Source organism: Mandrillus leucophaeus, unplaced genomic scaffold, assembly GCF_000951045.1.
Source record: "Mandrillus leucophaeus isolate KB7577 unplaced genomic scaffold, Mleu.le_1.0 Scaffold156, whole genome shotgun sequence".
Classification (NCBI taxonomy): domain Eukaryota; kingdom Metazoa; phylum Chordata; class Mammalia; order Primates; family Cercopithecidae; genus Mandrillus; species Mandrillus leucophaeus.
In genome coordinates, this window is record NW_012101543.1 from 3078439 (window position 1) to 3092326 (window position 13888).

General features: G+C 38.6%; 1 protein-coding gene and 2 pseudogenes across 3 annotated transcripts in view; all 3 read left to right on the forward strand.

Moving 5' to 3' along the window:
* PLEKHA5 (pleckstrin homology domain containing, family A member 5) overlaps positions 1 to 13888 on the forward strand; it is a 147930-nt gene that overhangs the window by 65222 nt on the left and 68820 nt on the right. The window contains exon 10 of the mRNA XM_011975468.1: positions 10779 to 10859. Coding sequence (XP_011830858.1) covers positions 10779 to 10859 — 81 coding nt within the window. The remainder of the gene's footprint in view (positions 1 to 10778; positions 10860 to 13888) is intronic.
* On the forward strand, positions 113 to 2240 carry LOC105536176 (annotated as a pseudogene). The gene is made up of 2 exons (XR_001005553.1): positions 113 to 770; positions 1071 to 2240. The product of XR_001005553.1 is annotated as a serine/arginine-rich splicing factor 11-like (transcript).
* Positions 3363 to 4557, forward strand: LOC105536175 (annotated as a pseudogene). The gene has a single exon (XR_001005552.1). The product of XR_001005552.1 is annotated as a serine/arginine-rich splicing factor 11 pseudogene (transcript).

The following is a 13888-nucleotide window of genomic DNA, read 5'->3' on the forward strand; positions in this document are numbered from 1 at the left end:
GAGCAGCAGAGGCTGGAGCATCGGACACCCTCCTCCCACGAACCAGTTCCTCTTTCCCTTCCTCGCTGTGTGTTTGATGTGTTAAAGCAGGAGCGGGAATGCGAGCAGCGCCATGAGCAACACTACCGTCGTCCCCAGCACTGCGGGTCCGGGCCCCAGCGGCGGGCCTAGTAGCGGAGGTGGTGGCGGCGGTGGAGGCTGTGGCACCGAGGTAATAGATGACTAATCTCCCCGAGCGCTAGCTCTGAGCAGATGCGGACTCTCTTCGGTTTCCCAGGCAAGATCGACGAACCACACCTCTTCCCGCTGGATCATTCACCTTTGCCAATCTCAGTCTTGTTAAGTTCCATGATCCAGACTCAGCAGTTGTGGCACCACGTCTGACACTGTGTTCCTTGACAGAGCTTTGATAATGTACCATATGCAGAAGGAGTTATTCCTGATAAGGCTAAGGCTTGCTTGTCTCTTTTGGCACCAGCTAATGCAGTGGCAGGTCTTCTGCCTGGTGTTGGGCTCCAGCCTACTCCTAACCCACTTACTCAGACTGGCGCCGTTCCACCGGCTGCTTTGGGGGCTCCTACTCTTGGTCCTGCCCTTGCTGCCCTTGGGCTTCCTGGAGCAAAGTTGAACTCAGTCTGTTGCCACAGATCAGTTGCTGAAGCTTATGAGTACTGTTGATCCCAAGTTGAAGCATGTGGCTGCTGGTCTTGTTTCACCAAGTCTGAAATTGGATACCTCTAGTAAAGAAATAGAGGAAGAGGCCCTGCGTGGTGGCTCACACCCCTAATCCTAGCACTTTGGGAGGCTGAGGTGGGTGGATCACTTGAGGTCAGGAGTTCAAGACCAACCTGACCAACATGGTGAAACCTTGTCTCTACTAAAAATTCAGAATTAGCCGGGTGTGGTGGCACATCCCGGTAACCCCAAGTACTTAGGAGACTGAGGCAGGAGAAGTGCTTGAACCCTGGAGGTGGAGGTTGCAGTGAGCCGAGATCATGCCATTGCACTCCAGCCTGGGCAACAAGAGCAAAACTCTGTCTCAAAAAAAATAGAGGAAGCTATGTAAAGAGTACAAGAAGCACAGTCCCTAATTTCGGCTGCTATAGAACCAAAGAAGAAAGAAGGCATTCAAGATCATCTTCTAAACACAGACAGTCAAGAAACAGATCAAGAGAGCGATCACATTCTAAGTCTAGGAGTCGTTGATCCAAAAGCCCAAGACAGAGAAGATCTCATTCCAGGGAGAGAGGTAGAAGATCAAGGAGCACATCAAAAACGAGAGACAAAAAGAAATAAGACGAAAGAAACGTTCTAAAACACCACCAAAAAATTACAGCAGAGCCAAACATTGTAAAAGTACAAACAGAGATGACAACGAAGAAGCAGGAGTGGAACAAGATCTCCCAAAAAGTCGCAGTCTCCTAAAAGAAAATTGTCTCTCTCACCATCCCCTGGGAGACATAAAAAGAAGAAAAAAGATAGTAGGGATGAAAGAGTAGGGAGAAAGATAGTAGGGATGAAAGAGAACGATCAACAAACAAGAAGAGTAAAGATAAGGAAAAGGATCAGGAAAGAAAATCAGAGAGTGATATAGATGTAAAAGTTACACGGGTTTATGATGAAGAGGAACCGGGTTATGACAGTAAGAAAGAGGAAAAAAGAAGAGAAGAAAGCAATAGAAGCAGGTTCCCCTAAAACAAAGAAATGTCCTGTGGAAAAGGGAACTGATGATTCACTAAGAGAATCCAAAGTGAATGGGAATGATCATCATGAAGAAGACATGGGTATGAGTGACTGAATATTGCCTCTATGGGAATCCAACTGTATACATGCATCAGTGTCATTCCTTTGTGTGATTTCTGAGTGCTATATTTGTTCATCTCAAACCTAGATGTATACAGCTCTGAGTTATTAATGGCTATAAAGCTCCCGTTATTGATACTAATTTACATCAAAAAGCTTTTAGAAAATGGTATGACGTAAGCAATTCTTGTCATGGTGACATCTGATGGAGTAACCAAACAGTTTTACTCTTGGTGCTGCTTCATAACAGAAATGAAAAGCTGCATGCTCCTACAGCAGGAATGGATTGTTTATGTCATATAATTTCCTTTATTAAGTTCACTTATAGTACTTCTAGAATGTTATGCATCGGGTTAATAGAGCCATGTAGGAAATGCACTGATTGCATGTTATTGTGGCAAGAATATCCTAAATGTCATTAAAATCCTCCAACATGATGGATCTACTTATGGTCTTGTTTGTTGACGTGACAAGTTAACATTCTTATAGTTCCATCTGGAAATGAGCATTTGAAATAGATAATCCGGCTGGGCACAGTGGCTCACGCCTGTAATTTTAGCACTTTGGGAGGCCAAGGCGGGCAGATCACCTGAGGTGAGGAGTTCCAGACCAGCCTGGCTAACATGGCGAAACCTCATCTATACTAAAACACACACACACACACACACACACAAAAATTAGCCAGACATGGTGGTGCATGCCTGTAATACCAGCTACTCCAGAGGCTGAGGCAGGAGAATCACTTGAACCCAGGAAGCAGAGATTGCAGTGAACTGAGATCATGCTACTGCACTCCAGCCTAGGCGACACAGCGAGACTCCATCTCAAAAAAAAAAAAGAAGAAGAAGAAAGAAAGAAGGAAAAGAAAAGAAATAGATAATCCTTTAAGCCTTGTGGCAAAATTTTTGTCATTTTGGTTTAACTTTGAATGGTTATTATGCACTAACCTTTTTTGATGGCTAATTAGGGTTTAATTACAGAAACAAGATTTCAAGTAAAACTGTCTTTGGCAGTGAGTAAATAGTATATTTTGAAGTAGAGTTGTATACTTTTTCATAAGATGTTTGGGAATTTTTTTTCCTGAAATAATTTATTCCACATCTACATCAGTGAAAGCTATCTACCTATCCTGAGTCCATCTTAAACAAAGAAAAAACTTATCTCTTGCCCTTATTTTGAATTTTCCACTCTTCCATTAATTTGTCTTAAGCTCAGTGTTGGAAAAAAGGGATAGTGCATTTTAAATTGTCCTTCATATGCTTTTAAAATAAGACAAATTGACTGGGCGTGGTGGCTCACACCTGTAATCCCAACACTTTGGGAGGCCAAGGCAGGCGGATCACCTGAGGTCAGGAGCTCGAGATCAACCTGGCCAACATGGTGAAACCCCATCTCTACTAAAAATCAAAAAACAAAAATTAGCCAGACATGGTGGTGCATGCCTGTAATACCAGCTGCTTGGCAGAATCGCTTGAACCCGGGAGGTGGAGGTTGCAGTGAGCCGAGATCATGCCATTGCACTCCAGCCTGGGCAACAAGAGCAAAACTCTGTCTCAAAAAAAATAGAGGAAGCTATGTAAAGAGTACAAGAAGCACAGTCCCTAATTTCGGCTGCTATAGAACCAAAGAAGAAAGAAGGCATTCAAGATCATCTTCTAAACACAGACAGTCAAGAAACAGATCAAGAGAGCGATCACATTCTAAGTCTAGGAGTCGTTGATCCAAAAGCCCAAGACAGAGAAGATCTCATTCCAGGGAGAGAGGTAGAAGATCAAGGAGCACATCAAAAACGAGAGACAAAAAGAAATAAGACGAAAGAAACGTTCTAAAACACCACCAAAAAATTACAGCAGAGCCAAACATTGTAAAAGTACAAACAGAGATGACAACGAAGAAGCAGGAGTGGAACAAGATCTCCCAAAAAGTCGCAGTCTCCTAAAAGAAAATTGTCTCTCTCACCATCCCCTGGGAGACATAAAAAGAAGAAAAAAGATAGTAGGGATGAAAGAGTAGGGAGAAAGATAGTAGGGATGAAAGAGAACGATCAACAAACAAGAAGAGTAAAGATAAGGAAAAGGATCAGGAAAGAAAATCAGAGAGTGATATAGATGTAAAAGTTACACGGGTTTATGATGAAGAGGAACCGGGTTATGACAGTAAGAAAGAGGAAAAAAGAAGAGAAGAAAGCAATAGAAGCAGGTTCCCCTAAAACAAAGAAATGTCCTGTGGAAAAGGGAACTGATGATTCACTAAGAGAATCCAAAGTGAATGGGAATGATCATCATGAAGAAGACATGGGTATGAGTGACTGAATATTGCCTCTATGGGAATCCAACTGTATACATGCATCAGTGTCATTCCTTTGTGTGATTTCTGAGTGCTATATTTGTTCATCTCAAACCTAGATGTATACAGCTCTGAGTTATTAATGGCTATAAAGCTCCCGTTATTGATACTAATTTACATCAAAAAGCTTTTAGAAAATGGTATGACGTAAGCAATTCTTGTCATGGTGACATCTGATGGAGTAACCAAACAGTTTTACTCTTGGTGCTGCTTCATAACAGAAATGAAAAGCTGCATGCTCCTACAGCAGGAATGGATTGTTTATGTCATATAATTTCCTTTATTAAGTTCACTTATAGTACTTCTAGAATGTTATGCATCGGGTTAATAGAGCCATGTAGGAAATGCACTGATTGCATGTTATTGTGGCAAGAATATCCTAAATGTCATTAAAATCCTCCAACATGATGGATCTACTTATGGTCTTGTTTGTTGACGTGACAAGTTAACATTCTTATAGTTCCATCTGGAAATGAGCATTTGAAATAGATAATCCGGCTGGGCACAGTGGCTCACGCCTGTAATTTTAGCACTTTGGGAGGCCAAGGCGGGCAGATCACCTGAGGTGAGGAGTTCCAGACCAGCCTGGCTAACATGGCGAAACCTCATCTATACTAAAACACACACACACACACACACACACACAAAAATTAGCCAGACATGGTGGTGCATGCCTGTAATACCAGCTACTCCAGAGGCTGAGGCAGGAGAATCACTTGAACCCAGGAAGCAGAGATTGCAGTGAACTGAGATCATGCTACTGCACTCCAGCCTAGGCGACACAGCGAGACTCCATCTCAAAAAAAAAAAAAGAAGAAGAAGAAAGAAAGAAGGAAAAGAAAAGAAATAGATAATCCTTTAAGCCTTGTGGCAAAATTTTTGTCATTTTGGTTTAACTTTGAATGGTTATTATGCACTAACCTTTTTTGATGGCTAATTAGGGTTTAATTACAGAAACAAGATTTCAAGTAAAACTGTCTTTGGCAGTGAGTAAATAGTATATTTTGAAGTAGAGTTGTATACTTTTTCATAAGATGTTTGGGAATTTTTTTTCCTGAAATAATTTATTCCACATCTACATCAGTGAAAGCTATCTACCTATCCTGAGTCCATCTTAAACAAAGAAAAAACTTATCTCTTGCCCTTATTTTGAATTTTCCACTCTTCCATTAATTTGTCTTAAGCTCAGTGTTGGAAAAAAGGGATAGTGCATTTTAAATTGTCCTTCATATGCTTTTAAAATAAGACAAATTGACTGGGCGTGGTGGCTCACACCTGTAATCCCAACACTTTGGGAGGCCAAGGCAGGCGGATCACCTGAGGTCAGGAGCTCGAGATCAACCTGGCCAACATGGTGAAACCCCATCTCTACTAAAAATAGAAAAATTACTGGTGGGCTCCTGTAATCCCAGCTACTCAGGAGTCTGAGGCAGGAGAACACTTGAACCCGGGAGGTGGAGGTTGCAGTGAGCCTAGATTGTGCCACTGCACTCCAGCCTCAGCAACAGAGTGAGACTCCGTCTCAAAAAAAATAATAAAATCTCAAGTTGTATAAAACCGATAAATTTGTGTTACTGCAGTAGTAGTCTTATGCACACAGTGATTTCATGTTATATATGCAAAGTAGTTAGGCAACTGTTTTCTTTGTTAGAGGCATTTCAAGCTCCACTTTTGTGCAGTAAAAAGTAGGCTACAGTTTGTGCCATGTTGATGTACAATTTCTGAAATTATTTTATAATACTTTGATAATAAAACCCTTAAACTTAAAAGAAAATTGTGTAATGCCTGAATCATACATTCTCATTCTTATTATTATGAAATAATCTGCCTTTTATAATAGCTTTATAATTTAGCAATTAACTGAAATGTAAATCTATGTTACCTATTACTTCAAAGAAGGAATTAAAGCAAGAAGCAAAGCATTTAACTCATTTCAAGTGAATTCTTAAACATCCTACATGTACTATTTAGTCTTTCCTCTGATTCCTTACATCACGGTATGTAGACTGTTAACACCACTCTTAAAATGGTTTCTAGGATTCTCATATTCAAACCAGAAGCGAATTATATATATTCTTTTTTTTTTTTTTTTCTTTAAGAACTTGAAAGCCAGGCGCAGTGACTCATGCCTGTAATCCCAGCACTTTGGGAGGCCAGGGCAGGTGAATAATCTGAGGTCAGGAGTTCGAGACCAGCCTGACCAACATGGTGAAACCCCATCTCTATTAAAAATACAAAAATTAGCTGAGTGTGGTGGTGGGCTCCTGTAATTCCATCTACTCAGGAGGCTGAGGCAGGAGAATTGCTTGAACCCGGGAGGTGGAGGTTGCAGTGAGCCAAAATGGCCCCATCTGTACTCCAGCCTGGGTGACAAGGGCGAGGCTCCCTCTCAAAAACAAAACAAAACAAAAGAACTTAAGCAGGCTGGGCACAGTAGCTCTCGCCTGTAATCCCAGCACTTTGGGAAGCCAAGGCGGGTGGACCACTTTGAGCTCAGGAGTTCAAGACCAACCTGGGAAACATGGCGAAACCCCATCCCTACAAAAATTAGCTGGGCGTGGTTTTTTTGTTGTTGTTGTTGTTGTTGTTGTTGTTTCCCAGTGCCTGTAAAAGTTATGCTTACTCTATACTGTAGTCTGTTAAATGTGCAATAGCATTATGTCTAAGAAAAAAATTCTTGTATTGCTGAAAAACACTAATGATCATCTGAGCGGTCAGCAAGTCCTAATCTTTTTGCTAGTGGAAGGTCTTCCCTCAGTGTTGATGCCTGCTAACTGATCAGGGTGGTGCTTGCTGAACATTGGGATAGCTGTGGCAGTTCCTTAAAATAAGACAACAATGAAGTTTGCTACACCAATTGACTCTTCTTTTCACGAAAACATTTATCTGTAGCATGCAATGGTGTTTGAGAATATATTGCAAGTGGTAGAACTTCTTTCAGAATTGGAATGGGGTCGGGCATGGTGGCTCATGCCTGTCACTTTGGAAGGACAAGGTGGGAGGATTGCTTGAGGCCAGGAGTTTGAGACCAGCCTTGGCAACATAGCAAGACCCTGTCTCTGAAAAAAAAAAAAAAAAAAAAAAATTTAATCAGCCAGGATTAAAAATACACATGTCTGTAGTCCCAGCTACTTGGGAAGCTGAAGCGGCAGGATCAATTGAGCCCAGGAGGTTAAGGCTGTGGTGAGCTATGATTACTCCACTGCACTCCAGTCTGGGCAGCAGAGCGAAACTCTGTCTCAAAAAATTAAAAAGTAATAATAATAATAAAATTGAACAGAATCCTCTCAAACCCTGCTGCTGCTTTATCAACCAAGTTTATATATTCTAAATGCTTTGTTGTCATTTCAGCAATGTTACAGTATCTTCACCAGGAGTAGATTTTATCTCAAGAAACTTTCTTTGCTCATCCATAAGATGCAGTTTCTCGTCCACTGAAGTTTTAGTACGAGATTGAAGCAATTCACTCACGTCTTCAGGCTTCACTTCTGATTCTTTTATTTCTGCCACATCTGCAGTTCCTTCCTCCACTGAAGTTCTAAACCCCTCAAACTCATCCATGAGAGTTGGAACCAATGTTTTCAAACTTCTGTTAATGTTGCTATTTTGACCTCCTCTCTTGAATCACGAATATCTAGTATGTAGAATGGTGAATTCTTTCCAGAAGTTTCTTCTTTAATTCACCCATATCCATCAGAAGAATCACTGTCTATAGCAGCTAGAGCCTTATGAAATGCATTTCCTAAATAATAAGAATTGAAAGTTGAAATGACTCCTCTATCCATGGGCTGCAGAATGGATGTTGTATTAATGGTCGTGAAAACCACATTAATCTTATATGTTTCCATCGGAGCTCTTGGGTAACTAGATTCATTGTCAATGGGCAGTCATATTTTGAAAGAAATCTTTCTGAGCAGTAGTTCTCAACAGTGGGTTTAAAATACTCAGTAAACCGTGCTATAAATAGGTGTGCTATTATCCAGGCTTTGTTGTTCCATTTTTGGAGCGTAAGCAGAGTAGATTTAACATCAGGATTTTCACAATAGTAAATGAGCATTGGCTTCAGCTTGAATTACCAGCTGCATTAGCCCCAAACAAGAGTGTCATCCTATTTGAAGCTTTGGAGCCAGGCATTGACTTTCCCTCTCTAGCTATGAAAGTGCTAGGTGGCATCTTATTCCCATACAAGGCTGTTTGTCTACATTGAAAATCTATCACTGAATGCCAACACCTTCAGTTATCTTAGCTAGATCTTCTGAATAACTTGCTGCAGCTTTTCCATCAGCACCTGCTGCTTCACCTTGCACTTATATATTATGGAGATGACTTCTTTCCATACACCTCATGAACCAAACTCTGCCAGCTTCCAACTTTCCTTCTGCAGCTTCCTCACCTCTCTCAACCTTCATAGGATTGAAGAGAGTTAGGGCCTTGCTCTGGATTAAGCTTTGGCTTAAGGGAATGTTGTGGCTGTTTGATCTTCTCTTCAGACCACTAAAACTTTCTCCCTATTAGCAACAAGGCTGTTTTGCTTTCTTATCATTTGTATGTTGAGTGGAGTAGCACTTATAATTTCCTTCAACAACTTATTTCTTTGACTTCTCAACTTGGGTAAATGCTTACCACAAGGGGCCTAGTTTTCGGCCTCTCAGCTTTTTGACATGCCTTCCTCACTAACCTTAATCATTTCTAGCATTTGATTTAAAGTGATAAGCATGCAACTCTCCCTTTCACTTGAACTGTTAGAAGCCATTGTAGGGTTATTAATTGGCCTAATTTCAATATTGTTGTGTCTGGGGGAATTGGCAGGCCCAAGGAAAGGAAGAGAGATGGGACAACGGCCGCTCAGTGAAACAGAGCACACAACCTTTATCGATTTTACCGTCTCTTATGAGCGAGGTTCCTGGCTCCCCCAAAACTATTATAAAGGATGAGCCAGGAGGATTGCTTGAGCCCAGAAGTTCAGGACCAGCCTGGGCAACATAGTGAGGCCCCTGTCTCTACAAAAAAATAAATTAGCTGGGCATGGTGGCATGTGTCTGTAGTCCTAGCTATGCGAGAGGCTGAGGTGGGATCGCCTAAGCCTAGGAGTTTGGGGCTGCAGAGAGCCATGATAGGGCCACCACATTCCAACCTGGGCAACGGATCATAACAGTAAGAATTTTTTGTTTAACTGATGGTTGTTCCAGCTACCTTTACATTTAATTAAAAAGTTTGACAAATAAAATTAATTTATTAATCAGGTTGGTGGTAAACTAACATGAGGGAACTACCTGGGTAAATGGAAACATTCCGTATATTTTTACTGTTAACATATGTGAATACTTTTGTCAAAAGTCATTGATGTACAACTAAAATTTGTCAATTTATTCTTCAGTGAATATTTTTTTTTTTTCCCAGTATCCTCACTTCCAAAAAGCAGTTGTAGGCACAGAGATTTAAAAACAAATGGTCTAGTCTGAATGAAACTTTTAGTTGAGATATTGTTAAAAGACAAGTGTATGTTTAATTATCACTTAATTGACTAAAAAGTAGATTAAACCAGTCATAGGAGGTTTTTAATTTGATAACTAAACAAATTTTATTGGGTGAAACATTGGTAGTTAGACTGAAAATATAATTGTCTAGAAAAATAATTTTAAGGTTTAGTTTTTTCTTACATTATATTAATAAATTTATTAATACTGAGATTAATGAACTTTTGTTGTAGACTTAGCTGAATCAGTAAGTAGCATTTGTCAGCCACAATAGAAATCCTTATTTTCTATATATGAAAGATGAAAAGTACATAAAGTAAACGTTACAAATTACTATTATAGGCAGACCTGTCTGCTTACAAATGATAAAGCTTTCTTGGCCTTTTACTGTATACATCATCATTGTCTTTTGAGTGCTTTAACTCAAGTACAGAGCCTGCTAAAACAAATATTTTTCTAGAGGCAGTAATTAAGTATAACATAGCTGGAAATGTTAAGCTTGGTTTCAGACTACCTTTTTGGGAGCTGAGGAAATATACCAAGTCTTTGCCGAATAAGTCTTAGTTTGCATATCCTTGAGTAATTCTCCATGTGGTATTATACTGTGAGAAAATCCAAAATAGAGTGTCTATAAATGTCAAGATTACCTTTAACAAAATATGTGATTAAGTGACACATTCAATATATTATAATATTTTAATATTTTTAGAGAACTAATTTTTTATAACCTTACACAGAACTGAATATCATTTTCAGCTTTATTACTGAATTCATAATCAATTAAATTATACCGTTTTTCTCCTGAATGTGTAGGTTCTTGCCCTTTAGTTTATCCTTTGAATTATGATTTATCATCTATTTTAGTATGTGTAGCAATATTAATTAATTGACTATATCATGATTATATGTATGAAGTAAAACTAGTTGTGACAGTGTTGTAATTAGTAGTTTTTTTCTTGAAAGTATTTCACAGCATTTAATACTTGTTTAAATGGTTTATATGACTTAAATCTGTACAACCATGGGGTAAAATGTAAACAACTGCACTATTAGGAAGATATTAAAGTAGAGGCTATATTTACAGTGTCGTCTTTCAAATCTAGCTATGCTGTAAACTGATGTTTGCTGTATGCTCCTCCTGATTTGAAATAGATGAAAGAAAATGAACCTATTATCACCATGGTTCACACAATGATTGAGAACTCGGCGCTAAGACCCCAACTGTACCAGCAAGTAAGGTCTTGGACAGTGAATGATACTGCTTTATCATCTGCAAAATCCCTCAGTGACAGTTTTGATTTATTCTCAGATTTACTCATGACATCAGTGTTTTTCTTATGTTATTTTTTGTTTATGTTTATTTGGAAAACCACAATTCATCCATGCTTTTCAAGATGCTGCAGTATTCTTAGCATGGCTTCGCTGAACATTTTGCTGTTGAATATTAAATGTGCCATTTTCCTAAAGTTTTTGTGCAGAGTATTTGATTGATATGTACTTGGAGGTCTGCAGTACATTTGCAAAATTACTAGATTTTCATGTGGTTTTATTAACTTTAAAAGCATTATACCTATTTTTTAGGGAAAAGGCTTTGTAAAAATATTTACTTTCAGGGGTAGCCCTTCACAACTTCCCCCAACCTAGTGTTTTAAGAATACATTCTATTTGTATGGGCGTTATTCAAATCTAGTTTCTGTACTGTGGTATGGTAAAACTTAAAGATAGCCGCTTCTTAACATACTGGGGGTATTTTCTCCCTGTGTTCTTACCATTCTCAAGCAGTCGTCAAGACTATCATAAGTTGCCCTATTGTTTTTCCAAACTCAAAATGTGTGTCATGGAGTTGACTGGCTTTAACTTAGGAACCTTAGTAATCTGCAGATCTGCAAAAGAAGTCATATATGTTTCTATCAAATTTTTGTGTATTTCATGGTCTAAATGTTTCTAGCTATGTGTTTCTCAGCATCAGCTTCTTCCACCTCAACACCCTCAAATTACTCTGGCGTATGACCTTTATAATCTTTAAAAATCATGCAGAAGAAGAAAATTAACTAACATGAAAAATGAATATATATTTTGATTAAAATGTATAAGGCACCTAGTAAAAAGAAGGACTTTGAGCTCACACTGGCTTTTTAGGCCTCTATTTGGTTCAGTTTCCATGGGATCTGCATCACAGGGCCCTGTAACTGAGGAATGGGTACAGTTGATCAGAAGGTGACTTATATTTCAGCACAGTTTTCAAAGTATTTAAAGTATATTTTTAGATGACTGAAAATGGTCTTAAATTTGCAATAAAGAGATTAACAAACTTAAATATTTAAAGTTAAACAGCTTTACTTATCAAAAGAAAATGGAATCTTTCAATTCTTAAAGTCACCAGATTATAGACCTTGGTACTCTATTCCAAAGTACCACACTGAGAGTCTTAATACTTATTCCAAAACTGATACCTTCTGCAGTGTCTGAAGCTGTCAGTAAAATATATCATCTATGTAATGCTAAATTGACATGAGATCAAAGAGATTTTGTTATAATAGGTTATGTTTTTATCACGTTTTGCATGTTTTAGCCTGGATTTCCTATTAATTTGGTTGGTTTTTCTTTTTTATAATGCTCAACATTCAGGGTTATTGATGCGGAAGTCTGATAGTTTAAATTATTCAGTTGCATTAAAAGTTCTAATTGGGGTTTTCCCAAATGTGGAGATCTGAAATGGGAAGGGCTGAGAGGGGGAGAAAAAAGTGAAGATATATGAGACTGGCTCAGTATAGCATCACTGACCTTGAATACTGAAAGAGCAATAGATTTGTATAAATATTTCTTCATATTAATATGTGAAAGAAAACTAAAATTGTACAGAACAGAAAGATCTGAATGTCTAATGTCAGCAGCCTTGCCTGGGCATGGCTGAGCCACCAGTTACCAGGAAATCAGTGTTAACTCTCAGTGCTATTAAGGCTAGGGAGTCTTCAGATGTCTTACTTTTATTCAGTCACTACTAAAGGACTTAATTATTGCAGGACATCCTTAATAGATTAAAGTGACAGCCTGACACATTTTTTTAAACTGTGTTTATAAATTTGCACAAATTGAAATTATATTTTTTGTTTCTCCAGGTTTCCCTTATCATGTTATTATCCAGGGAAAATGTACTGGTACAGTTTGCTTTTCCGAAGTTAATTGACAATGTTGTATTAATAAGTTCTTGATATTTAGCTAGAAATACAATGGCAAAATGTTTTATAACCCATTTTATTCTGAATCATAGCCACTCAGTTTATGGAAATGTTTGCATTTTTCTTCCTTGGAGGACGCCCAAGAAATTATCTAGGCAGTAATTTTCTTAAAATTGGTCAAATAAAAAAGACTTAAAACTGAATCCAGGCCTGGCAAAGTGGCTTATTCCTATAATCCCAGCAATTTGTGAGGCCCAAGCTGAAGGATCACTTGAGCCCAGGAGTTTGAGACTAGACTGGGCAACAAAGCAAGACCCTGTCTCTACAAAATATGAAAAAATTAGCCAGGCATGGTGGCACACACCAATAGTCCTAGCTACTCAGGAGACTGAGACAGGAGTCCAAAGCTGCAATGAACTGTGATTACGATTACACCACTATGCTCCAGCCTGGGTGACAGAATGAGATACTATCTCTTTTTGTTTGTTTGTTTTTAAAGCATTCTGTATTCCACCGGGCGCAGTGGCTCACGCCTGTAATCCTAGCACTTTGGGAGGCTGAGGCAGGCGGATCACAAGGTCAGGAGATCGAGACCATCCTGGCTAACACGGTGAAACCCTGTCTCTACTAAAAATACAAAAAATTAGCCAGGCATGGTGGCGTTTTTTGCCCTCTATGGATATAATGTCTAATTTTATCAAATTTTAAAATATTTCCCCAAAACTCCTTTTTGGAGTTTATGTATTATGTTCATATACTCTAAAATATATATAGTTCACATACCTAAGGGATATTGAAGTTGAATTTTAATTAACATAAGTAACTTTGTTTTACTGCCAAGGACAGCTTTATAAAAAAAGAAGCCATCAGATACTTTAAAAGGTTCCAACATCCTAAATAAAATATAACACATGTCCTTATGTAGTTAATAAAATCTATATAATACACTCCTCAACCTGAAGTTGGAGCACTGCACAAATTTGTGTAATTACTACATAGCCCATTTTTTCATTTGCTTTTCTAGTGTTGGTAAAGTACTTCAAATGAAGTATTCAAACCAAACCTTTTTTTTTTTTTCTTTTT